Source organism: Pavona decussata, unplaced genomic scaffold (genome assembly GCF_977016875.1).
Source record: "Pavona decussata unplaced genomic scaffold, jaPavDecu1.1 SCAFFOLD_19, whole genome shotgun sequence".
Lineage (NCBI taxonomy): Eukaryota > Metazoa > Cnidaria > Anthozoa > Scleractinia > Agariciidae > Pavona > Pavona decussata.
The window spans coordinates 1,980,720-2,006,603 of NW_028145442.1; the positions used below are offsets into that span (position 1 = coordinate 1,980,720).

Genomic DNA, 25,884 nt, shown 5'->3' on the forward strand with positions numbered 1-25,884 from the left:
GGTGATCACGAAGAACTGGAACAGCGGCCTTCAAATTAATCCACTGTTATTGGATCAAGTACACAGAGGTCGATTGCCGTGCAAAAGTCCTGCAGGGTAACTTTGCAAGCGTCCTGTGAAAATATCAAATATCATATTCTGCATCCTCTGGGCCGATTTCTTTCTTCTGCAGCGAGATAAAACCAAATAACGTTTTACTGGGCGTTTGTAATGAAACATTGGAATAAAATCAGCAAGAATTAGACCGATGAAATAGAACTCACCAGAAGCGCATCAGCTCACGTGTAATACTGGAGATAGCGCGTTCTGCGTGGCCCTTTCTCTCGCTTTTTGCTCCGCTCCACGCTATCTTGAATATGTCTTACGAAGAAATCACAATCGTACCTAAATAACAGTAAAAATGCGATTTTCTTTCATTATACATTTGCTTTGATACGAAATGAATAATCGCTTTAGCTTGAAGCGTTGATTACATTACACGCATTCAAAACGAACAACCTACCCAATAGATTTCATCTCTGTTATCAGTGCACTCCTCCGAGGAGTGCACAGTTTGGCAAACTCTCCGCTGACGCGCTTCTGGTTTCGTTAGCCTTGGTTTTTCCCCGTTTTCCTGTTTGATTTTTACGTTTTACTTTCGCCACTTTCCCCATCTCGCTCGATCACAACAGCGGAGTTTAAAACGTGTCTGCAACGCGATACTTTTTCCGCGAAATTCTGTGCTATTGTTGTTGACGCCATGGGGTCCTGTTGCTCGATTGGATCGCCACCTAATGAGGTGTCATAATCTCCTGTGGAGGCTTGTTTTTCTTGCAAACCTTTATCGAGCGAAAACTCGCACTTGAATTTTGGCAGAGTATGTCGACTTTGAACGAATTAATAGGGTATGTGGTTTTGACGGATTGTCGTGAAATTTGGCCAGAAGATTCGAGGAATAATGACAAACAAAAATGTGTCAGGGAATTTTGATTTTCAAAATATTTTTCCCGTGGCGACTGTTTACGCAACACGACTCAAATATTTTTTGCTACTCAAACTTTAGACGTGGATATCTAAATAACTAATCAGAATTTCGAAAAAGCCTGACACCTTTTTGTTGATTGATGCCTTGTGAATAACACTGTGCAGCGATTTCAATCTTCGCACGGCGTTCGATAACCGATTAATTCAATGGAACGACCATCGGTCGATTCGAGGTTCTGCTGGCTCCTGGCACTTAAAAAAAGAAAAGATCGCTCAATTATATTTTTTATAGGAAACTACATTTATTAAGCTTTATAATGATATATAGTTTGTTAGAGGTTTATTAAAACTTGCGCGCGTACGATTTTTTTTCCAAAGGACACCCGCGAACCCAGGAAGTATCCTTAAAATATCAGTCGGCGATTTCGGGAAGCAAAACAAGTACATTTCCACACAAAATTTGTTTAAGATCCCGAAAAGAGCTGGAGTTGCTAGCATTCCTCTAGCCGATCTTTGAAAAGCACATCTTGGAGTTGAAGTTGATCCACAAGATGGGAAATCTTCACGTGTTTGCAATAGCGCTTGCGACGAAAGCCACGATCAGCAACGTTTCAACCGCTTTGTGTGTGTTGTTTCGCCACAGAGAATTGTTAAAAAAAGTCGTCCCTACACTTCGCCATCTACTTCAAAGCAGTCGAAAGAGACGGAAAACTGCAGTCTGCCGCCTGCCAAGCGTCCGCTGATTTTCAACCGTTCTGAACCAGTTCCGTCCACCGTATCGACCCGTACCGAGACGCGAATTTTACACTGAACGTTTTGTTGGAAGATGCGAGCGGCGATGAGGATGTTTGTATACTTTTAGGCCTCCAATTCCAAGCCAAAGAGACAAACGATAAAAATCAACACACGATCTTCACAACATCACACGCCAGCCGTATCCACTTTTAGAACTGGCGGTGAAAGATACGTCAGTCATGCTGTCAACGCTTCAGAACTACTATTGTCTAATTGACCAATGAGGTGTTGCCGTTGCTGGTGCAACGGGCTTTTGGAACACGAGACAGTGAGAAGCTGTTACAGTCCCTCTATTTTTTCGCTTCCCTTCCCCCACTATACTAACACCCACTCCCGCTCCCCTCGGTGGTTTAGACACTCTCCCCAGATCGCACTCGCTTATATAAAAAAAGATGGCGGCGGTTCCATAGAAGCCTACCGGTCTCGAGAATCCCACGGAAAAATAGGGGGGCTGTGAACAGTCTACGAAACGCTTCAGTAGGATAATAAAAGTCTACAATTCAAGTTCGTTCAGTGTTTCTCACTAGTTTAGCCTTTTAAGAAATTGTTTTTTAAAACTGAAAGTAGTCTTTAAGTGGTTACTTCAATTTGAAGGTAAGACAGCAATAATTCTTTAAGTACCCGGTATGATATTGAGTTCTATTGATTTCCGGATAAACTCACTCCAGCTGTTTGACGTCATTGCAGCAAGTAACTCACTCATTTTTCCACCAATCACTGGTAACAGAAAATACTGTATACTTCATTCAACTTAAATTGGCTGTGTCACCTATTTTTAGTGTCACTATAAATAGCCGAAAAACGTATTAGTTTCAATGGCATGAGTCGTTAAAATGATGGTTGAGTTTTGTTTACAATGACCCTGCACAGAAACTACTATTTATTATGTTTGGCTGCGGATAGCCGAGTGGATGGATTTGGATTGTAACTTGAAAAAATGGCCAACTTTTTCCAATTCTTCCTGTGTATTTTAGAAAAGTCGCTAAAAACTGATAATAGTTTGTTCTTCAAGGAGAAAAACCTTATTTTTTTCTTCCCGGTGTTGTAAGAGTAATTTTAAGTTAAAAAATAAAAGGTTCTTTATCAAACATTCGAGTAGTTTTGAACCAAATGCAGCAAAATCGCAATGCCCTTTTAAGAGCAGGTTGTCAAAATCAAAATCAAAGTAATTAATCTGGCAAATCACAACTGACGTAAACAGCGCAGGAAACCAATCAGAACTCGACTCGAATACATCAACCCGCGCCGAGCAAGAAAACACGTGCGAGCAAAGCAAGATTGATGTTGTGTTTGCTTCTTAGGAGAATTGGTTGAGAAAGTCGCGTGACTTTTCCTAAATAATCACTAAACGAAATTAAGCCACTCGCGTTGTGAAAGCCAAAGCACACGCAACTCATTACTTTCGACAAACAATTGAAAACTAATCTGTATATCAAAAGACAAATTAATATTCCTCCAAATACACGTTAATACAATATTGCTGCATGCATGACCTACGTACATTTGATGCATCTCAAAATAGACCTTTAAAGTGGTACACTATGAACTCAGTGAAGCTTGAGGTGCAAAAATAACCGAACGACAATTCATCCATGAGATAAAAAAATGTTCACAGTTTAGTAACACATCGTTTAAATATCAAACCAGTAATCTTATCTTTACTTGGGAAGACAGCTCAAGAAGCCTTAAAGCTTTTGTGGACTAAAATAAGCCATATTGAAAAGAATGCTTGGCTAGTATCGACGGCCTTTTGGGTCCGATATCGATGAAGGTCATCAGTTGACATTCATGCAGGACACTTAGCAATTATCCTGCGATATCGGGGGGAAATGAATATCGCCTGATAAGCAAGACTGAGCAGGATAATTGTTTTATTATTCAACACATTTATAACAAAGCCCAGTTTTATTTCAGAAAGCTGGAGGCAATCTTTATTCTGCTATTTAGCCCCCAACACTTGAAATTACGCATATTTAACAATTATCCTGTGAAATCGCGGGGAATATCGTCGGATACTTAGCCGACGAGGCTGTTGGCTGAGTTGGCTAAAATCAGGGGATATTCCACAAGACAGAGCAGGATATTGTTTTGTTATTCAACACATTAATTACAAATTATAGATTTATTGCAGAAAAGCTTGAGATGATCTTTATTTGTCCATTTTCTTCCCGACACAGGAAATTATACGTACATCGTAGGATATCTGTTAATTACGGACGACGAAATATTGAGTGCACCGTGACCATATTTAGGCAGAGTTTAAATGCGTTGAATAATATCACAGGAAATCTGTTTATCACGGATAACGAATATTCAGTGTAGCACCATGACCATACTTGCGTAGTGCTACAATGTGTTGAATAATAAACTGAAATATCAACATGTAAATTGTTACTTTTTCCGTTTTGCCTTCAACTTTTAACAGAGGAACATGCTGCTCGGCAATCAGTTAGCTCAAACGTAAGAGAAAGCAGTGAAGAAGGACCGGTAGAACAGTCAAGAGCTGTCGTAAGTTTTCAGGGTGTCAACATGAACAACTCAACCAATCACATAAATGAAGAACCAGTTTCCCTCTTCGATCCAACATTCAAGTACACCATCGCCACTTGTTTCATCTTAATTGCAGTGGTGGCAGCCGTTGGAAACGTCTTGGTCTGTTTTGCTATACTGGCAAACAGACATCTTCGGAGCTATCCAACAAACCTCTTCCTGCTATCCCTGGCTGTTACGGATCTTCTCACAGTATCATTGGCAATGCCTTTCGACATAGAGTTTGTTTTCCTTCAAGGCGCTTGGAGACATGGCAAGATAATGTGCGCAACATTCATGACATTTTACCTCAATAGTGGGCCAAACCCGATTTTAACCCTTTTGGTCATCAGCGTGGATCGATACAAGAACCTCAAAGATCCTTTCAGACGATTTCGCAACAAAGAATCCATGACGCAAAAAAGAGCTTTGATTGTCATCAGCATAATCTGGATCTGCAGCGTCATGTGGGCTCTTCTTCCGGTCGTCATGGGTTGGCGGGTAAAAGGTCTAGAGCCCATGCACCAAGGCTTTTGCACATTTCCCGCAACCAAACTATACCGCTCTATGTACATTGTATTTATTCTTGTGCTTATGGTAATCACTTGTGTGTTTCACATCAGGATATATCTCATTGCACGGAAGCACCACAGAAGTGTCCCCGGGTTCAACACAGAGGACCCTCCAAGGCATCCTTCAAAAGACGCAACAAAAGAACAAAGAAACCTAAAATCGCTTAAGACAACTTCAATGTTTGTGGCAGCGTTTTTCTTCTGCTGGCAACCTTACTCGTATCTCAGAATTGTCTTCAATCTTTATGGCAGTAAACATTGGAATCCATACCCCTGGAAAGTTTACGTCGCACTGCTAATGCTATATTACTTGAACTCAGCGCTTAATCCATTCTTGTTCGCGTTTCGAAACAATAGCTTTAAAGCCACTTATGTGAAACTGTTCAATTCTCTCAAGCCTTCCGCGGATCCGAGATCAAACTCTTCAATCCGAGTTTCCAGAAACATTTCCTCAGAGATTCCAGCAATGGATATCGACGCGGTACGCTTTCAGGCGATAACGCACATACGGGAAACGCCAGCTAGAATCCCCAACAGAAACACGACAGTCTTACCAGCTAATCAGCCATAGAAACATTGAGAAGCAAAATTTGCCACTGAACCAAGGTACTCCCTTTTCTCGTTATAGGCAGACCTCTCGCAGTACTTCAGCACCGGGTTCCAGAATGAGAAAGCGGGCCGGAATTGATTACTTTATTTAATCACCTTGGGGATGTAAAATACTGTAATTTTAGACAAAGAACGAATAAAAAGACTTCTCTGCTAAAAAATACAGACTAGCTACTTGGGCCACAAAACGACAAATTACGTCTCAGTTCATGGTATGAGTTCTCAAAACCGGCTATAAGACCTAAGATGACTTTTAGGTTCCAGTGCCGATGAACCGCTGACATGAGTGTGTTTCGCAGCCTAAAATCCGCTTCAACTCTCTCCTCGTTGAACCCAGGCTTCGAACTACCAATGATTCTAAGGAGTCCCTGCTAGGCTTATTAAATAGGCTTTATCACGGTTTTCGACGCCATTTTGACGAGTGGGCAAACAGGCTCGAAATAACAGTGTTTGTATGGAAATCCAATGTCAAATAATTTTCATAAAACATCGCTTCTGAAAAATTCGTGAATTGGAAACTTTTGGCAATAGGAAAAAGATTTTAAGAAAAAAATTGGAGGGATATAGCTGTGCCAAAAAGCGTCCAGACGTGTTTTGAACTTTCCATACATTTGTCTGTTAGCGAACCAGCCGTGAACTACTCTAAAAATAGCTCGCGGAAAAAAAATACAGGGAAATGTATTGAAAGTTCAAAACACGACTGGACGCTTTCTGGCACAGCTACATCCCTCCAAATTTTTTCTTAAAATCTTTTTCCTAGTGCCAAAAGTTTCCAATTCACGAATTTTTCAGAAGCAATTTTTAATGAAAATTACTTGACATCGGATTTCCATACAAACACTGTTATTTCGAGCCTGTTTGCCTACTCGTCAAAATGGCGTCGAAAACCGTGATAAGGCCTATTTAGAAACCGATTTTAAAATCTTTTAAGATTCCCTTCTAGGTATTCTGGTAGACCTCCCCAGATAGGCAAGGTATATTCCAGTAGCGGTCTTGTCTTTGTGTAAAAGACGATGAGGCCAAGAGATCGGTAAGATTGGCTTTCCTTCTCTTAGATAGTACATCCCCTTGCTAAACTTGCTAACTATACTGGTACCTTCACACTGATCAACTTGAATTCACTACCCTGTCCAGTACCAAACTCGTTCCCAGGGTCTCTCCTCCTCCCGTCACTCTGGTAAGGAGGTTGGTCCAGTACTTCCTCCGGTCACAAGTGGTCGGTGGAGATTGGCGGGATTTCCTGAAGCCGATCCACATAGGTTTCTGCCTTTTTACGTTCACCACCATTTTTGCCGTTTAGCCCATCCCTTCAGTTCTTTCCGAATTTGCCATGGCTTCCACAGCCCGAAGGGCGGGTTGCTACTGAGCAACCTCATTCCCAGGGTCTCTCCTCGGACAGACCCTGGGAACGAGGCTGGCTTCTGAGTACAGTGATCAGCATACTTAATTGTGGTTACAGGCGAGTCCCTAAGGATACAGCTCTCAAGCAGTACAAGCTGAAAAACGCCGAAAAAATGAACCCGTTCTACGATACACCTGCAACTCATGGGCTCCTGCCTGCAATATAACTGTTCCATTTTTGAGACGACCCCAGAAAGCCTGACCTGTTGCATTCTTCCCGATAAGAAGAGTAATGTTATGTTGTTTTAACTTTTAAGTTTGTCGATAAAATGATATTTTGGCCGGCTATCTGAATATAGCAGACCTAGGATCCTTAAACGACGACGACGACGACGAGAACGACAACGTCAGAAAACTATAGTTATCAGTTATGTAAACACCAGCTATATAACCGGGTGCCGTTAAACTCTTCGGTACATTTCTTTGCCGTCCTCTGTAAAACAGCAACGTGAAATGACTAAATTCAAGTCTTATGGGGAAAGGGAACACACGATGTTGAATTCAGCCAAATTCACTTTCAAATTTCGGATTTTGGTCTCACTTAGGGCGTTCTGGGCAAAACGCCATTATATTTAGCCGTGAAGGTCTCGTTTAGGGTTGCACGCAAAAAGTTACTGTATTTTTTATTTGTCTGTGTTTTAAAATGGTCTGTTTTAGGGGGTCAAAAAAGTTTGGCCCATGCCCAGATTGGTCTCCTTTAGGAGTTTAATTGAAAACTTCCGACGAGCATCCCCGCCCCTTTCATATGAGAGTCCTCCCAGGGAATGACCGACCGAGCCTAACGATTCCTTGAAAACTGAAAAGCAAAGCTTCTTGGGGGAATTGCAAAATTTTGCAGAGAATCTTTCGGTCCTACCACACCCCAGGTATTGTCCTCTTATTGATTAGATGCCTTTTTAAAAGGAGAATTCAGCTGACAAAAGCAGACATGTTTCTTTTAGCGAGAGTAAATTAGATTTCGTATGATTCGAATGACCGAGGTTCTAATCTCGTACCCAGATCTCCCACGGTCAGGCGGAGGGGAGATTAGAATGAGGCATTCTTAATTCTGGTAACCAACCAGAAATGGCGTTGTATCGAACTTTACCAGATCTCACATTTTCGATATTCCCGAACCGACGACTGAGATCGGGGTACGAGATTACCGAGGTTCTTGATGGGTTTAACTGATATCTGAGCCAAATTTGCCAAAATTTTAACCTTCAGCTTGAGAAATGCCTCGTTTTTAACCAAAGGCAGGGAACTGACGGGAGGCATAAAATTCCCTGATAGTTGAGAAATTTGCCAAAATTTAACAGACGAGTTTCCGGCAGCCCCATCCTTAAATGTAATACAGGGGTTGGCTGAATCAGCTTAAATCAAAACAATGCTTTTAGTCAATCTCGTCATTCATGTTTTCACACTCGAGTCAATTTCGTGAGTTCAAATATATGTTCAAGTATATGTTTCATTTATTCATATGCACATGTTAATTTGCGCCATACAAATATTAATTATTGTTAAATACATTTATTCACCCTTCACGGATATATTACGAATTCACATAATGACCAGCTCCCAGTTGGCTTGATAGCTCAGTTGGTAGAGCACAGCACCGACATGGGTTCGGATCCCGTTCAATTCAAGCGTGATTTTTTTTTTTTTTTTTTTTCAGGTTTTCTTTTCGCAACTGCTTAAGTTGCGTAAATAACTGCGAAGATCTTTCTTCTATTTAATCTTTCACCTGCAGTTCAAATATATGTTTCAAATATTCATATCCATCTCGAGAGAGTGTTCATAATTTATCTGGTGGGAAGGGTTCCCCCCGCCCGCACACTCAAACCTAACAAGTTTTTCAGTCCGTGAACAACCCCGAAGACTATAGACATTCCGGTAGATTAGAAATGTGATGTCCCTCCTCGACAAAACTAGTCCTCCGTAAGAAATATTTGTTTGCATATGTGTCATGTTGTAATAATAATAATAATAATAATAATAATAATAATAATAATAATAATAATAATAATAATAATAATAATAATAATAATAATAATAATAACTAGTTATACATAAGTTATACACAACTTTCGTTTAAAAAAAAAAAATCACAAAATCAATGCTGATGTATGTTGATGATTTCCGAGTCTCCAAGTCTTTGGCTTTGAAAAATATTTTCGACTCCCCACCTCCCCTTTCATTTGTTACCGATAAAAGTGGCTGCCCCTTTCCAAATCCCCATAGCCCCCTCCCCCCCCCCCCCCCACCACCACTCCCTGGCCACCAGATTAATTATCGGAACGCTTTCTAAAAAACACACCTGAAAGCGTACCATTTCCTTCATTCCAGAAAGTCATTCTGACCTTCTCTGTTCTGAACTAAATCTAAACCCTCATATACAAAATGGACGCTTTGACATGATTTTGAATTTCTCTCAGGGGTAGTACAGTGGGCAGGAGTATTTGGTTACATTTCACTGTTGCGTATATGGCGTAGTGAAATTAAATGCAACATGTCGGCCAGCTGAGAAGAGTCTTGTCGCCTTTTAGTCGATTAGTTTATGGCCTTACAAAAAAGGATTTCCATTACTTAAGCTAAAATGGCTTTTAATAATCTAAATAATCCAAGGCAAATGTTTCCAACTCAAAATCCAGGTGAGTACTTTACAACGTAAGCTTGATTTTTAAGTTATAACTTACGCTTACAATGATGTTTCATTGTTTTATACGTAAGCGTACGTTAATAAATTTGACGGTATCATAAGCTTAATTGATTTAACTAAAGTAAACTCTGAAAACAATTTGTTTGTGTGAAACCTTAAAACCTTGCCTTTCCGTGTCATTATGTAATACTATTTGCACCCGGAACTAAAGGAAAGCAAATTTTATGATTAGATGACCGTGACTAAATTCTTGTAAATATTAAAGGAGGATGTATGCATGTCAGGTTATGCACTTTATATAAAATTAAATTAATACGACAAAGAAAGTCAAAGGATATGTTTTTTCTACAAATTGGCTTTAGACTTTTTAAATCCGAGGCAGTTACTTCTGAAAAACCGTATGTGGATGGACTGATAGATGAAACTTTTGCAATGTATTTTTTCTTCACAATTTCAATAATTAATCTTATTTTTTTCTGAAGCATCTCCGCGGGCCGGAATCTCAAATCCTCAAATCTGATTGGCTAATCGCGCACTCGTAACCGGTCCAGCTTTTTCCGATACAGACCACGGTCCGGATTTTTATCCGCTCTATTCGCGGCAAATTGAAATAGTTGCGAAAGTTTACAAACAAAGGCCATAGTTACACGTAAACAACTTCCTGTGGTAATATGTAAGGAAAATATAAATTCTGAAGAAAATGGATTCAGATGAGAGTGTACACAGCGAAAGTGAATTTTACTACACAGAAGAAGAAACCCCCAACGAAACGACAGCATTAAAATATGAAGAAGTTGAACAAGACAGGCAAATTAAGCAAAATTCAAGATTTTATTCACTCACTTCGCCCTGATAACACTAAAAAAAAGACAACTTACGATCTGAACATTTGGCGAGGATACTGTTCCTCAGTTGGAGAGACAAGAACCTTGGAAAACGTTCCTCCTAACGAGCTCAACATTCTGCTGTGCAGATTTTTCATGGGTGACGTCCGTAAAAAAGATGGCGGAGTGTACGAGCCAGGTACACTTGCATCGCTCCAGAGAATTATTCAGCGCTAGCGCATTTGTATCTAAAGTTCGCCAGCCATCGTCCTGAAGAAATGAAGAGACCCAAGGCGCCTTTCTTCCTGTCTTCCTGACAATAAACCACAAAAGAAAGCCTGCAGATCCAGTCGAGCTCCTCTCGGAAAAACCAAGATCGGAGAATTTTTGACGAAGGCTGCAAAGAATGGAGGACTGCCTGAAAATGTAACCAACCATTCTGTGCGAAAAACCTGCATTTCAAGGCTGATGGATGCAGAAATTCCTGTTTATTATGTAGCTCAGCAGAGTGGACATAAGAATTCAAAAAGCTTAGATTCCTACAAAACTGCTTCCAACGACCACCAGCGCAAGATGTCCTTGTTACTGAGCAGCGAAACGAAATCTCCCATCTCTTCAAACGATGCACCGCTTAATCAAGCAGTCAAAGCCTTGCAGCACCCATTCAAGCCGAGAGAAGACAAGCAAGCTTCTTCAGGCGAGGATCCCTTCACTGGTTTTTTTTTTGCTGGTTCGAACATCAGTAAAATTGAAGACTGCACGTTCAATTTCTCTCTCAATACAGCGCCTTGCAGCAGCGGTGAAAGCTCGGCTCGGTCAAAGCCGCGAAAATGCCACATTATCATCTCAGATGACTGAGACTCAGATTAACTTGAACTTGCTTTTGGAAAGTTAGTTTTCACAAATCCAGGGACGTTTTAAACATGTATCGAACCGTTAAGAAAAGTAAACTTCGCCGTGTTTGAGTCCTCATTCATAATTTTTATCATTCGATCGATATTTTTAGACCTTTTGGACATGCGTGTAATCATTTGCAGCGTGTCAACATTCATCCACTTTTGACGTTTGACAGATGATTGTCATTTCAATGACTCTTAAATGGCTCTTTCTTTTTTTACATGATGACTTGCGAATGAAAATAAAATTAAACTTCCTATAAACATGCCACTTAAATTGATGCCTATTTATATTTGTTTCATAGGATTTTGTTACCACTTTCCTCCTCCAGCCTTAAACTTACACTCTTACAAACGTCCCGGCAAAAAGAAAGCAAACAAACAGAAAAAAATAAATAAGTTATTTACCGGTCTAGGTCGGTCCATATGGGAAAAAACTGTGCCCTTGGTCTTGAGTACGGCCCGAGGCCGTACTCAAGACCTCGGGCACAGTTTTTTCCCATACGGCCTCCCGCCCGGTAAATAACATATTATATACATGTATGTTATATCAAGAAAATCACCACCACTGAGTTCAAAGCGCAAGGGTATTTTACCAAATGCAGAAATTTATGTAGTGTTTTATGGTTTGTCTACAACATGATACAATCAGCAAGAAATAATGGTTTTGTTTTGGAAGCCTTTTCAAAACAGTTAATTTCCCGTGATTGCTCTTGGCGCCCTTCCGCTCACGTGGCCTTAGCTCTAGTTACACTCAGCATACGTGTCTAGATCAAATAGCGGCCTTCATTCGTATCAGAGATTCACTATCCTTAGTTGCAGTTCATAGATGTTAGTTTTTGGTTACTCCCCCCCCCTCCCACCCTTGTTCCGGTGGGCAGAGAGGTTATTGTTGTTGTTAGGCAGTTCCCCCCCCCCCCCCCCGGTTTCCCGGGGGTGGGTGGTGTTTAGTTTCAATAAAACCTCTCTCTGTGCCAAACAGTTGGTCTCAGTGTCTTTTTCTGGTTGTAGTTTGGTTTGTTTTAGGGAAATTATAGAATGACACGATCGGCAATAATGTGTTGGATCTCCTTAAACTTCACTTTGTAGTCTCAATTACTAGTGATTAAATAATTTGACACTGTGGTTCCATGCTGAACACAATTACCCTTTCCTTCACTTGTTTTATCATCTGTTCAAGGTAACTTCAGTGGAATGCAAGCTTCAGGACAGCCAATGGGGAGATTCCAACCCAACCAGGCATATGGTACCCAGGGATTTTCTCCTCAACAGGTAACTGAAGTGTTAGTGTCTGTGTCCATTAGGGTGCATTCATTTGAGCCTATTCCAGAAAAGGAATATAAACAACATGAAGACAAGAAATCCCTCATAAGACTACTGGTTTTAGGAGTTACTGGAGTATGAAATTATCACGTGTCAGTAAATGTTTGCAGAAATGGTTCCCCAAATTACTTAAAAAGAGAAATTTAAGAGCTGTTATGTTTATTATTAGGTCTAGAATACAGTCAGTCAAATGCAACCTTAATGTATAAGTTTGACTCTTCAACTGTTGTTTAATTTTATTAGACAAGAAATTAACTAAATTAGTTACCTTCATGGCATATGAATGGTACTAGTGTTCAAACCATCATGAAATTCAGTATTAAATAAAGAAAAACTTTTAGAATTTTGCAGAAAAATACACATGGACAATTTTTTAGTGGACTTTACCAGTTTGAAGAAGTGAAATAAAGTTGAAGTTGATTATTATTTAAAAGAAAAGGTGAGCTTTGAGGAAGAGATTTAACAGATGATGTCCAAGGAGAAATATCCATGTACATATTTGACCAAAATAAAGAGCATTGCCTATATTATGCTTTTTAATTAAACATTTTTGCTGAAAGTTGTATAGAATATTGGCTCAGTGCATCTGTGATATGCTCACTTTAAAGTGTTTTCCTACTCCACTTTATTGAGATTAGTAAATGGACAACCTTGCTGTTCTAAATTATTTGCAAAATGCTCGTCCATCGTGAAATTTCATTTAGTCATGTTTGATTGGCCGTATTCTGGAATAAGAATAAGTAGAAATATTAGCCGTTAGATTTCTCTTTTTGGTAAATGTGGGAAGACGTAACTACAAACGATAATTTAAGAGCTGTGTTCTATTCCAGTAACTCCAAAAACCTCTCATGACAGATTTCTAGTAATTATTGTATGTATTCCTATTCCAGAATAGGGTCAATCGAACACACCACCAGTATTTATCTCAGTGAAGCATCAAAGAGGGCGTATCTCTTGGGAAATATCATCCAATATCCCATTTTTAGTTAGGGGCATATTGCATCATGTAATGCATTTTTACCAATAATTAAATATTGTAGGTAAGCAAAAATATTTGATGGGCTATAAATGGTGGTAGTATTCCAACAATGGATCAGCTTTGTATCCATGGGGACTGGCAAAACCCCATTAGATTCAATTTTTTTTCTTATACTGTGCAGACCCATATGATGTGGTGAAAGTTTACTTGTTTAATCCTGTTGTTGATAATTTTTCAGGGATTTCCTGGTTATCAAATGGGACCAACCATGGGTCCTCAAATGGGACAACCAATGGGCCATCAAATGAGCCCACAAATGGGACCTCAGATGCAACCACATATGGGTCCTCATATGCAACCTCAAATGAGGCCTCAGATGGCACCTCAAACAAACTCACAAATGGGACTTCAAATTGGTGGATTTCCTTCTAACATTCAGCTGGGACATCAGTTTCCAAAACAGCAGCAAAAAGTAATGGAGCAACAAAGAAAACGTGCCGAAGAGCAGCTAAAGAAACAGGAGGAGTTAATGAGAAAGAAACAACTTGAAGCTGAAAAGAGAAAGCTTCAACAGTCATTCAGTGCCAAAAAACCAACAAATGCTGACGCTCTGAATAACTTGTTTGGTAAGAGCAAGAAAGGAGGAGGATCCTCAATGACTGATTTGATTGGATCGCTTGGCAGTGATACAAGCATGAAACCTGCAGCATCCAAACCATCAACTGTTTGTGAGTAGAATGCTCTGAATATTAAATTTAAAAGTACAAGTTTAATGTTTTGAACTATCTTGGTTAGTCCTAATGGAATGGTTAGGGTTCTCTTTTTTTACAATTTTGTAGATCAAGCAGAATTTATTGTGGCTATTTTACAGATTTGCTGACAATGAAGCACATTTAAATATTGGCAAGCATGCATGTTACCAATTAAACAAAAGTTGAGCTCAAACATTGTTTTCATTCCATTCATTTTTGCAAATGTCTTGCCAACATTGTAGACAAGACACAAAAAGTGGGAAAAGTTTGACTTCATAGAAAACACTCTTCCTCTGAAAGTTTTTTCATAAACTCAATTCACTGAAATTGATTCACAAATGTTCCATGCTCCACAGTGGTCAACAAACAAACAGCCGAAATAAACACAAGACGATCGACGGACAGGCAGCTTGACCAGTGACCAGTTTTCACTGCAATTGCAATGCCCATGGAAATCAACAATGACCTTTCCACTATAGAAAAAACAATAGGCTAGCTCATACATACTAATGACACATAGGCGTATAAGTATATACACGTATGCGTATATGTCAATACTAGTATGCATATATACGAATACGCGTATTAATGACTAATGACACATACGCGTATAAGTATATACGTGTATGCGTTTATGTCAATACTAGTATGTGTATAAACGATAAAGGAGAACTCTAGGACCAATGATTAATTGAATTAATAATTCCTGTAAAGAGCTTTGTGAATTGATTACAGCTTAAATAACAACTGTCAAAAATAACTCTCATTACAACATTTTTTTAACTCGTTTGAAAACAGTTTCAAGACCTGGTGGTAGTGCAGTTCATCAGTCAAATCTTACTCCAGGTCAGTGGGGGTCAGGATATATGACACCCCAGGGGGGCCTGGCAACTATACCATCTAAACAGTTCCATGGTGAGGATGACTTTGGTGACTTTTCACAAGGCCCATCAGTTTCAGACCAGGGAGATTTCAGTGATTTTCAAGGGGTGCAGCCTTCCACCCAGTTTGGAGGTTTGTACTGGTGATTGAATCATGATTCAGTAACTTTCAAAATTATAGTAACCTATTTTTGCCTCAAGTGAAATGTTTTGGGATTGATAAATCTTGAAAATCTGAAGATAAAAACAGAGTAATTGAGTAGTGATATCATCTTTGAGTCAAACAACGGCTGACATACTGCAATTTACTCAAACAAATGTCAACTTTCCTTTGAAAGGCGACCTTGAATTAATCAATACCCTCATCAACAACCCCTAAATGGAAAATGAGTGCCTAAGGTAACCAGATGAATTTGCTTTGTCTCTAAGATACATGTAGACTTCAATCCTCATTGGACATGCTGGAATTCTTCATCAAAAATTTAGACATCAGTCATTCCCACCTCATACTTTCCTTACTCAATTAAAGCATCTCAGAAATGTGACATCATTCCAAAATTATCCAATGTCATTTTGACACGTAGGAGTCCAAAGGGGAGTTAGAATACTGTAACAACAGTTGACAGATAATTATCCACAACAAATTTACGCTGCATACCTGATTATGTCTTAGTTTAAGTGCCCCATATTGATTCGTGGCCAGGATTGTGATTTCACTTTTACATGTAAATAGCTTCATAGATGGATCATTTCCTGTTATAGGTTCAAGTCCAGCTGCAGTCCTTCCTAATGTCAGTGGAAGCAGCAGTGCTTTCTCACAGTCTCCATCCTGGCAGGGCACCCCCTCAGGACCAACGCCTAGTTCACTGTCTGGGACTCAGCACAGTTTTCCATTGATGCAAAGTACACCAACAGTCTCATCAATTCATGGACCACAAAGACAGGATCATGTGACAAGTTCTGGCACTGCATCAGTAGCCTCATGGGTGGGGTCATCCAGTGTTACCCAAGGGGGTCAGCTGACCCATTTTTCTGGAGACAACATTAGACCACAAACTGGTGGCACTCCTGGTATGCCTATGCAAGGAGGTCAAATGACACACCCTATCGCAGACTCTTCTAGTCCCCAAACTGGTAGCATGTCTGTCATGTCTTCCCAACTCAGTCAGATGACCCAATTTCCTGGTAATGCGCCCACACCACAAACTGGCAACATGCATGGTATGCCCGTGCAAGGAGGTCAAATGACACATTTTATGGGTGACACACCCACAAACAGAGCTGGTAGCACATCTGAGGTGATGCCTAATTTCGGTGGGAATGCACCTAGTGGAGGAACGATGCCACAACCAGGGACACCTCACAGCCACTTAATGAGAAATCTAAGGGGTGGTAATGTTCCAGTGGGTGCCCTGCCGCCTACTATGGGTCCTCAGTCCGAAAGTGGATTTGGACTACGCCCTTCCTACCCTGGTACAGTGCCTGCTCCGAGGGAAGAGCCTAACACGCAACAAGCATTTGATGGGAGCAGCTCATCAGCTGTAGCACCAGAACCAACCCAGGAACCAGGTTAGGATTCAAGGATAAAGTAGTGTTTTATCTAAGGATGTGAAATAATCTCAGTCTGTCTGTCCTGTCCTGCAAAATCATGTGGAATATAGCCTTAACTGGCAAGGTCATAGGCTGAGTTAGCTGAAATCAAGGGGATATTCCTCAAGATTGAGCAGCATAATTGCTTTATTGTTCCACACATTGATAACAAAGCACAGTTTTATTGCAGAAAAGCTGGAGATGATCTTAATTTTGACCTTTTTTTCCCCAACGCACAAAATTATGTATATTGCAGGATATCTGTTGACTACCAACGGTGCAAAATATTTAGTGTACCATGACCATATTGGCAGTGTTACAATGTGTTGAATATAACACAGGATATATTTGCATTCATGACGACTTTATATATGCTTAATTCATTATTATTATATAAGTAAAAGATAAAGGGTTCTATTTAATGCACTTAGGGCAATTAACTGCTCTTGAGTTATACTTTGTCAGGGCATGCTCTTACTTGCTCAGTTACCTCAGGTTATTTTTTATTTTCTTGGCTGTCAGCTTGCCCATCGAACAAGTAGCAAGTAAGGACAAGTTGTGTGCCTTACAGTGCACACTACATGTATCCACCTGTCCCAGACCACTGGAGGGGATGTTTTTAATGAAAAAGTAGAGGCTGGCACTCTTAACACATAACTGGATGAGCTAAGGTCATAAAGGAGGACCTTAATGTTAAGGGTGATCTTGGTGTTTAATCTACTCACAAAGCAACAAGTTTGTTATGGATGTGTAGATTAATGGGACATTGAATCAAAAATCTAAGGGCAATCCTGTTTTCTTTGTTATCCATTCATTCAATTTGACAATCTACAACTTTTGACAGTACTTGAAGATGAAGACAGCCCTGAGAGAAAACTAGAGTTGCTGTATGGTGTGACACTTCCAGACTGGTGTGTGAATGGCACAGATTTACCAGGAGTATATAAGGACATAGCAGAGAAGACAACTGATGTCTCAGATGCTATTGACACCAATAGTTTGTTTCCCATTCTCATGGCTTCTGATCTTCCACGTGACCAACTGGGTCACATATGGAACAAGGCCAACAGAGCAGTTCCAGGACAGCTGAATACACTGGAGCTGAGAATAGTACTGGGACTGGTTGCTCTGGGACAGGTTTGTACTTTTAACCTGTAATCCGTATTGCCAACGAGCAGCCTCACGAAGACGCGAGGCTGCGAGGCGGCAGCATAATAAAGCCGTACGCGAAAGTTCCAAGGCAGAATGAATCTCGAATCGATGTAACGTAAGGTAGTGTAAGGTAAGTTTTATGATGTATTGCAGAACAGAGAATGCATTCTTTTTTCGAGCGAACACGTGATACAGAACAGAGAATCCTCGAGCCGTCCAGGCCCATCCCTGTGCTTGTTTGTGAATCAAGCTCTTCAACCAATCATGTAATGCAGAACATTGAGCAGTTACCCCCAATTTTCTTTTCTCATTTCAATAGCCCTGGCTAAGATCTGCTTTCATGCATAGTAATAAACTTGGCAAAAATATCTCTGTATTAAGAGGCACCATCCTTAAGTTATGGTGTTGGATTCAGCGGACCCAGTTGTTACCAACCCCCCCCCCCCCCCTCACCTTCCTTCCCTCCTTCCTCTTCCTTTTCCATATCCTGTGATCCATGATCTGTCATTTTTATAAGTACTGTGTACATAACTATATGAACTGATAAAAAAATTGTCCATAACTCAAAGCCTTGTTTGTTGAGCCTGTTATTTTGTTGTATCTTTTTATTACTGTAGGCTGGTCTGAAGACTGAACGACTTACTCTGGAAAAACTGGCATCTTGTAAAGCAGCTCCTATTCCCACAATCCCTGAACATGTGTTGGAGGTAAGGAAAAATAATAATAGAGCATCAAGATAGAAGTAAGTTTGACCTTTGTTTTGTAACCTAGCTAACAGCCCAATAATATGTCTCAGCTTGCACTGTCTTAGAATATTCTTGAAAAGTTAGTTGTCAATGGTGGCTGGTCATTTTTTTCTGGTAAGGCTGATGCTGCTAAAGCAGACTTGTAAATGCTGGTTAAGTAGAAATGCAAGCCAAGCTGCACAAGTTTTTATATTAATTTAGTAGTTCCAACTTGCAATACAGTGTTAGAGAGCACCATCAGTGTGATAAAAATTGTTATTTAATCAACTGCAAGTACATGTACATTAAGATAGTATATGATTTTGTGTTTCTTTTTGTCCCTGAATATCTAGACTAGGGGACGTGGCTGGAGCTTTACTGAACCATCCCAGGAGGGAACTCAAAGCACTGGAATAATTGAAGGAGGTATATCCAGAGGACGTCATAGTAGTACCTCCAGTGACCATTCCATTGATCCCAATGATAAATACAGTGTATTCAGAGCTGTGGAGCAGCCTGAAGCAGCTGCTGTGGCAAGTTCACCTTCAGTGGATTCTAAAGACAGATTTGGAGCATTCCAATCTGGTGATCAACATGTTTTGCAGCCCATGTCACAACCAAGTCAATTGCCTTTACTCAATAGTGGTGTGAGTCAGTCCAGCAGTGGCTGGAACCCTACAGAAGTTAGTAGCATGGGAGGATCCAATCTGTCAAGCCAACAGCAAAATTTTGGACACTTTCAGACTGTAACTGCTCAGGGAATGAATGAGGTGTGGCACAAATTATCAGGTGTAATGCTACGAGCAGTATAATATAGATAATAGCTGGGATATAGATACTCTTATAAATGCTTTGAAAGAGGTCTAGGATAAAGATTTACCTGACTAATCTTGTCATTATCCACACCCATTGCACCATCAACTGCCAGGATATTTCTTATTTTACTTCACAGGTGACATCCACTTTGTTGAAATATCAGGAACAAACAAAATACATGTTTTCAGGGACTACTTTCAATCAGACAGTTACACTAGACCTACTTCAGCAGATACAGACTCACTAACTCTTGTGCAAATTCATGACTATCAATCCAAAACGCCATTCTCGAGCATAAAGTTTCAAGAAGTACCTGATTAGTCGTTACTTGTTACTCCTCATTGGGGAGATGCCATAACAAATGTATTTACATACTTCGTTAATAACTTAGCACCTAATTCTGATCACAAACAAACACAAAAATTTTAATCCCACTAGGAAAATGCCCCCATCTTTGAAAACTGGAAATTGCAAAACTGCCAAGTTACCAATCTACTGCCCAAAACTCCTACCAAAACCTTGATTCTCTGCAATTTTCTGATAACAGAAGTTTTATCTTTAACCGAATTTAATCCACAGCAGGATGAGTTTGGAGATTTTCGAGGGCAGACAGCCTTGGGCAATAATTCTGGACCTTCCAAACTGGGGCAAAACATTAGTCAGGATGACTTTGGTGACTTCCAGAGTGAAGCAACTTTGCATGAAAACACTACAGCTGTTGCCAACAAGACGTTCAACCAAGTAAAAGTCCCAGATGTCAGGAGTTTCCAGCTAGGAGCTGATTGGGGTAGTGGAGCCAGTCCCACTTTTAAAGCCACTGACATTGCTGTTATAGTACCACAGGAAGATGATTTTGGTGATTTTCAAGGTGGAAAGGAACCAGAAACTGGATATTTCACTCCTTCCGCGGTCAAGGAACCAAAAAACCAAGACGAGGTGCAGCCTGTGCAAGAATTTGGAAATTTCCAAATTGGAAATAAATCGGACAAAAAGACCAAGGGCTCTGAGAGTGCTGGTCTTGATTTATTCTCCAAATCAGTCAATAATACTACTTCAAATTCAGTTGAAAACGTTGATACCAGTGGTCTCAGAGGAGCTGATGATTTTGGCGATTTCCAGCATAGTCCTGGTCCACTTTCAACAACTAGCAAAGGATTTGCTAGCTTTGGTTCCAGTGGCTCAGAAAAACTTGTTTCATCACTGGAAAAGTTTAAACTCTCCAATAACGCTCTTTCGTCGCCTCAAGGGGGTCTTACTCCTCCAACCCTCGCAGGAAACGAGGGCTTTGCAAAGGAGTCAACCAATGAAAAACAACCAACAGATACAAGTAAGCAGAATGTGTTTGGAGGTTTTTCTGCATCGGGAAATATTGCACCTCCACCATCCAACCAAGCAGAGACTTCTGAGGATAGATACAGTGCGCTCAGAGATGCTGATTGGGGTTCTGGAGGAGGACTATTTACTGTTCAGGAGCCAGTAACAACGGATAATCAAATAAAGGATGATGGATTCGCTGACTTTGGAGGATTCGAAGTAGCAGAACAATTCAAATCTGGAGATGACAATGATTTTGGAGCTTTCAAATCGACAGATGATGTTCAGAGTGCGTCATTTGGTGTGGCTGGTGACTCCCAACCAGCACAGCAAAGTTTTAATCCAGATTTTGGTGATTTTAGTTCATCTGTTAGCACAAATCTGTCAACTCCCCAACCTAAAACAGACAGCAGTGGTGGATTTGGAGCCTTTGGCTCTTTTGTTACAACACCAGCAGCTGTGAGCAGCAATCAGCCACATCCTACATCTAATGCTAGTGATTCTCTTATCAATTCAGTTTCTTTGGAGCCCACTGAACGCTACAAAGTCCTGTCACATGAGTCTGGGGTAGGTAGCTGCAGAAGCTGTGCTGCACACTAGTGATATAAGTCTTGAATATATAAATATTTTCAGAAGTCCCTATGATAAATTTAGAAATGTGCTATAATAAATAATAACAACTTTATTTAAGTCTCAAATCTGGATAGCCTAGCACAAGTGCCCTACTAATTGGGGAGACTGCTACAGCATTAGTCAAATGCAACTGTAAGCTTCAAGAGTGCAGGGCTGTAGAATAACCAAAGTGACGTTTTCTGTGCAGTGTAGATACACAAAATTGGTTTGGTACCAGGCTAGTGTACAAGGCTCCTTTTCCCCTCTGTCCCTCTAAATTATCTGACTTTGACTTCGTCTACCTTTCGTGAATTAAGTGGCACTAAATAGGATTTCTCCACAATGTACCCATGTGTGCCCCAAAAGTGTGATTTTATCCACATTAAGTGGAGAAAGGAACATTTTGTCACTGGTTTGATGAAAAAAGTGTTTAACCTGTAGGACATGGACCAACATGCACATGCCTGGAGCCGCTGTCTCAACAGTTGCCTTTTAACATTGGCAACAGCTACACTGGCCATTCAGAAAATTGGGGAGGAGTCTGTGAAGAAAGAAGTGCTCGAGTCCAAGGAAGGAGCTACTTATTTCTCAGGTATTTAATAGCTGAAAGACCATCGCCGTCATGCAGAAAAGAAGGCCTTGAAAAAATTCAAGATTTTAACCCGTGACCCTTGTGATGGTGTAGTGCGGACAGGTCGTTTTTCCAGGTCACATTCCAAGGTCACAAGTACAGGTCAATGTTGTACTGGTATATAACCAAGATTTAGTATGGGGTTAGGGCTAGGAGACCCTGTTTAGCTTTTTTATATACAATTGTCACAGTGACCTGAAGTTGTGACCTGTGACCTGTAAAACAAACCTGTCGGTGTAGAGCTCTACAAACTGAGTTATCAGGGCAATTGAGCTGGTCATTTTGTGTTTTGGTAATATACAGATGAAATTTAGCAAGAATTAAGTGAAGTATATGGAAAACCACATACATGAAAAGTAGGCGAAAGTAAGACCATCACAATCGTGAACGAGCGAGTGACATTTCCGTACATTACGATAACTCGTTCATTGCTCATGCGAGCATTCACGAGTTAACTGGAACTTTTACTTTTTTCTTGCCTTTTGAAGCTCCATGCATACACTTGTAAGTGGTTACACTTGTAACTGCTCAAAAAGTATGGAGTTTCACAGTTAGCAAAGGAGCCAATTAATGAATCACATGCATATCAGATTTTGATTACATTGAAATTTTCTGTGCCAGCCAGGTATTTGTAACATCTGAATTGTTTCTTTCAGCTATAGTTGAGATCTACAGAGTGACTCTGAGGATAAAAGCATCAATAAATAAATCAGGTACCTCAATCAAGTTAATTTTCTAGAATTCAGTTATTCTCGTGACAACAGACACTGTAACTTCACACAGTCTCAAAAGAAGTCAACATGAAGAATTTTCACGTGATACACATAACCCTTCTTATTTCATGCATTGTAAGTTGTCAATATAATGTAACTGTACTGTTGTATTTTATGTTGTCTTGGTGAAAGTTTTTACCATGATACAAGTTTTTCTCAAAAGTAACTTTGCGCCCATTTTCTAGCACCAAACAATGCAAAACTGAAAGATATCCAGCAAGAAATCGAGAGGACGTGGAAGGACATTTCAAGCTTTCTCTCTGGTTCCAACATTAGTGTAAGTACAACTACTACTACTAACAGAAGGTGCATTTTTGCGAAGAGAATGTCGTCTTGTATTTACCAGAGGCAAACAGCGTGGCTGTGTGAGGAGCTGGGGCATAGACCAAAACAGAATTCGTCACGTTTTAGGGTGATTTTTGGTTTTTTATCAAAAATATGACCAAATTCCGGGGAATATGGCGAAAGTTTCTCGAGTGAACATTCATAGGCCATATGCGAAAACCAAGAACAACATGAAGAAAACAGGAAAAACTTAAACCAAGCATTTGTTTTTCTGTTTTCTTTGTATTGCCTTTATTTTTTGCGTATGGCCTACATTGATGATTCATTTGAGAAACTTAGGCCCATTATTTCCCAGAATTTGGACTTGTTTGTGGAAATAATTGGGATAAGAACATCACATAGACATAAACAAAAACTTCAAATTTTCAATAGAAAAGCCAAAACGTCACTGAGGATATACTTGCTAAGATAAATCAGTAAGTTGAGAAATGGCTAGAGGGGGCGAGTTTCTTACTCAACAATCACTAAATTGGAAATATGCCGTTTTGTAAATAGGTCGAAAATATTGCAATACACACAAGAATGCTATGGCACTGATGGGCCACCATAGTACAGTCAGCTGACTCGTCTTGTCATTCAGTTGCAAACTAAATTAATAAGAGGTAACCTTGAGTTTATAATGGTCTTGTCTTTTCTCATTTACTAGCCACCACAGAGTAGTCTGAATTTCGCGCTGCATCATGTATCAGCCTCTGAAGACGGCAGTGTAGCGTGTGGGATTTGTCTGTTAAATGTGAATAAGAACACACCAGGATCATCAAAAAATGGAGATGGGAAACTTATGTATGGCGGTCGACATTATCACAGCACATGTGCAAACTTCTGGTGTAACAGAGTGGACTCTGTGCTTCCTTCGTTGCTGCCAATTGACAGCTTAATATAACGCACTTCTAAGTCGTCTTAAAGAATTTTAATTACAACTAGTGTTTCGTGTTAATATATAGAATTGTATAATAACAGAATATAGATGTAACCTACAGAGAAGCCATTTTTGTGTTATAAGTAGGATACAGATCAGAAATATTCAAGAAGTGAGTTAACACAGGGTGACGAAGTGATCTTCTTAAGAACGATTTCTTCTCTTAAAACGCAAAAAATGAGTCTTTGCAAGTTGGTTCAGTGTAGGTATTTATCTCCGGTAATGAAAAAAATGACTGCTTTTGAAAGCGGTAACGTATTTGAAATTTATAAATCAAGGTTCCCTAGGAACAAATTCTAGAAGCAATAGAAGTTTATTTCAGGCCAGATTTAATAGTACAAGAGTTGCATCAAAGAGCAATTTTCAAACACTAATGATCTTATTTCTTCTCCATTTTGAAAGTCCTTTGGACAGGATACTTATAATATTGCTTCTCTCCGCATCCTGTAGCTGCTTTTTCAGACCCTTCACAGGAACAAAATGCGTGCTTAAATTATTTTCAGTTTGTTACAAACCTTAGATCTCAGTATTTTTAACAGTTTCGAGGCTCAGTTAATTGGGTCAAATCTATGACACTTTGCACGCCGGTATAATAACTTTGTGCTCAGCTACGTGGGATGTGTTTCGACACCTACAACATCAATTTTTTAATCTGAATTTTTCGTGTTTTTCCACGATTTGAAAGAAAAAAGAAAAGAAAATGGTCCAAAAGGTGGCGATTCAATGAATGCCGACTTTTCTCAAAGATAACTGAGTGACTATGTTCAAGGCGACCATTTTCCTCCTTATCTAATTTCTACGGTACTTGGCAAATTCACCGTAGGGCAGTTTTCAATTGAGTGCCGTAAAACCAAGGTAATTACTCTGGGCAATCAGACCAGATACAAACGGCGCACTGAACCAATCAGAGCTCGAAGCAAATACACGTAACTGACCAAGTCACAATTGGTTTAAGTTTCGCTTCTTGTTGGTTGAAAAAGTGGCGCGAGTTTTCCTAACCACTCACAGAGCGTAGAAATCCAAAACCAAAGAAAACGCGTAATTATTTTTGGTACCCAATTGAAAACCGCTCTATTTTCCCTTTACAGTCTTCTCACTCTTTGTGTCTTTGATCTTAAACAAAGGATTTTCACAGTGCTAAAAATAAGAAACATCTTTCAAGAAAAGAACTGTCGGAAATCCTCCGTACGGAAAGAGATGGTGGCTGTACGATTTACCACAACACCTTGCGAACCTAAGAGCCAATAGGCACATAGAAAGCAAAATTTTTTTGCGAAATTCGTCCCTGTACTAACCGCATTGTTTAGCTAGGTTTAAAGTTTTTGGAACTTTTTTATGTGTTTTAGCGTTTTGGTGGTTTGCGTACGCTAAGAATTGTGGGTAAATGTACCAGTTTCCATCTTTATCGGTACGATGAAAAGCGAACATTGTCTTCTGAGCATTTCCTAAATAAAGTTCGTCTTAGTACTTAACTTATAACAGGAAAAGATGAATGAACAATAATAAATACACTGATCAGTGGGACCCGATAACTTTGCCCCGCAATTTTCCAAATTCAATAAAAATGATTTAGGGTTCTCGGCAACATACAACAATAATCATCAAAAACTAACCAGCATTTTTAAAGTAATCTGGGGTACTCTTAAAACAGGACGCCTGAGGGGTCAAATGATACCTCAGATGGAGGATGATGATGATGATTGTCATCATCATTATCGTTATTATTATTATTATTATTATTATTATTATTATTATTATTATTATTATTATTATTATTTTATTATTATATTATTATTATTATTATTATTATTATTTGATTATAAAAAATTGCGACAAAACATTACT

The 25,884-nt window shown here is 39.7% G+C and overlaps 2 protein-coding genes across 3 annotated transcripts; both read left to right on the plus strand.

Annotated features, from left to right (window-relative positions):
- The first annotated feature begins 3,900 nt into the window (after positions 1–3,900).
- LOC146487006 (histamine H2 receptor-like) lies at positions 3,901–5,652 on the plus strand. Its single transcript, XM_085090090.1, has one exon. It carries the CDS (start codon positions 4,288–4,290, stop codon positions 5,428–5,430), a length of 1,143 nt encoding a protein of 380 aa, XP_084946216.1. The 5' UTR covers positions 3,901–4,287; the 3' UTR covers positions 5,431–5,652.
- Positions 5,653–9,326: 3,674 nt separating this feature from the next.
- On the plus strand, positions 9,327–25,568 carry LOC146487007 (synergin gamma-like). 2 transcript variants are annotated; one of them, XM_085091428.1, is made up of 13 exons: positions 9,327–9,499; positions 12,408–12,499; positions 13,768–14,257; positions 15,080–15,295; positions 15,925–16,731; positions 17,597–17,889; positions 18,522–18,611; positions 18,983–19,399; positions 20,025–21,326; positions 21,813–21,963; positions 22,659–22,715; positions 22,961–23,052; positions 23,767–25,568. In XM_085091428.1, exons 1-13 carry the CDS (start codon positions 9,445–9,447, stop codon positions 24,001–24,003), a joined length of 4,299 nt encoding a protein of 1,432 aa, XP_084947554.1. In that variant the 5' UTR covers positions 9,327–9,444; the 3' UTR covers positions 24,004–25,568. The 2 variants fall into 2 exon arrangements, with proteins under 2 accessions (XP_084947554.1, XP_084947565.1); XM_085091439.1 differs by having other exon boundaries at positions 20,028–21,326.
- The last annotated feature ends 316 nt before the right edge of the window (positions 25,569–25,884 follow it).

Coding starts and splice junctions, on each gene's coding strand:
- LOC146487006 (XM_085090090.1), top strand. CDS start 4,288: ATGAACAACTCAACCAATCACATAAATGAAGAACCAGTTTCCCTCTTC.
- LOC146487007 (XM_085091428.1), top strand. CDS start 9,445: ATGGCTTTTAATAATCTAAATAATCCAAGGCAAATGTTTCCAACTCAA. Junction 9,500..12,407: donor GTTTCCAACTCAAAATCCAG/GTGAGTACTTTA, acceptor CATCTGTTCAAG/GTAACTTCAGTGGAATGCAA. Junction 19,400..20,024: donor CTGCTCAGGGAATGAATGAG/GTGTGGCACAAA, acceptor TTTAATCCACAG/CAGGATGAGTTTGGAGATTT.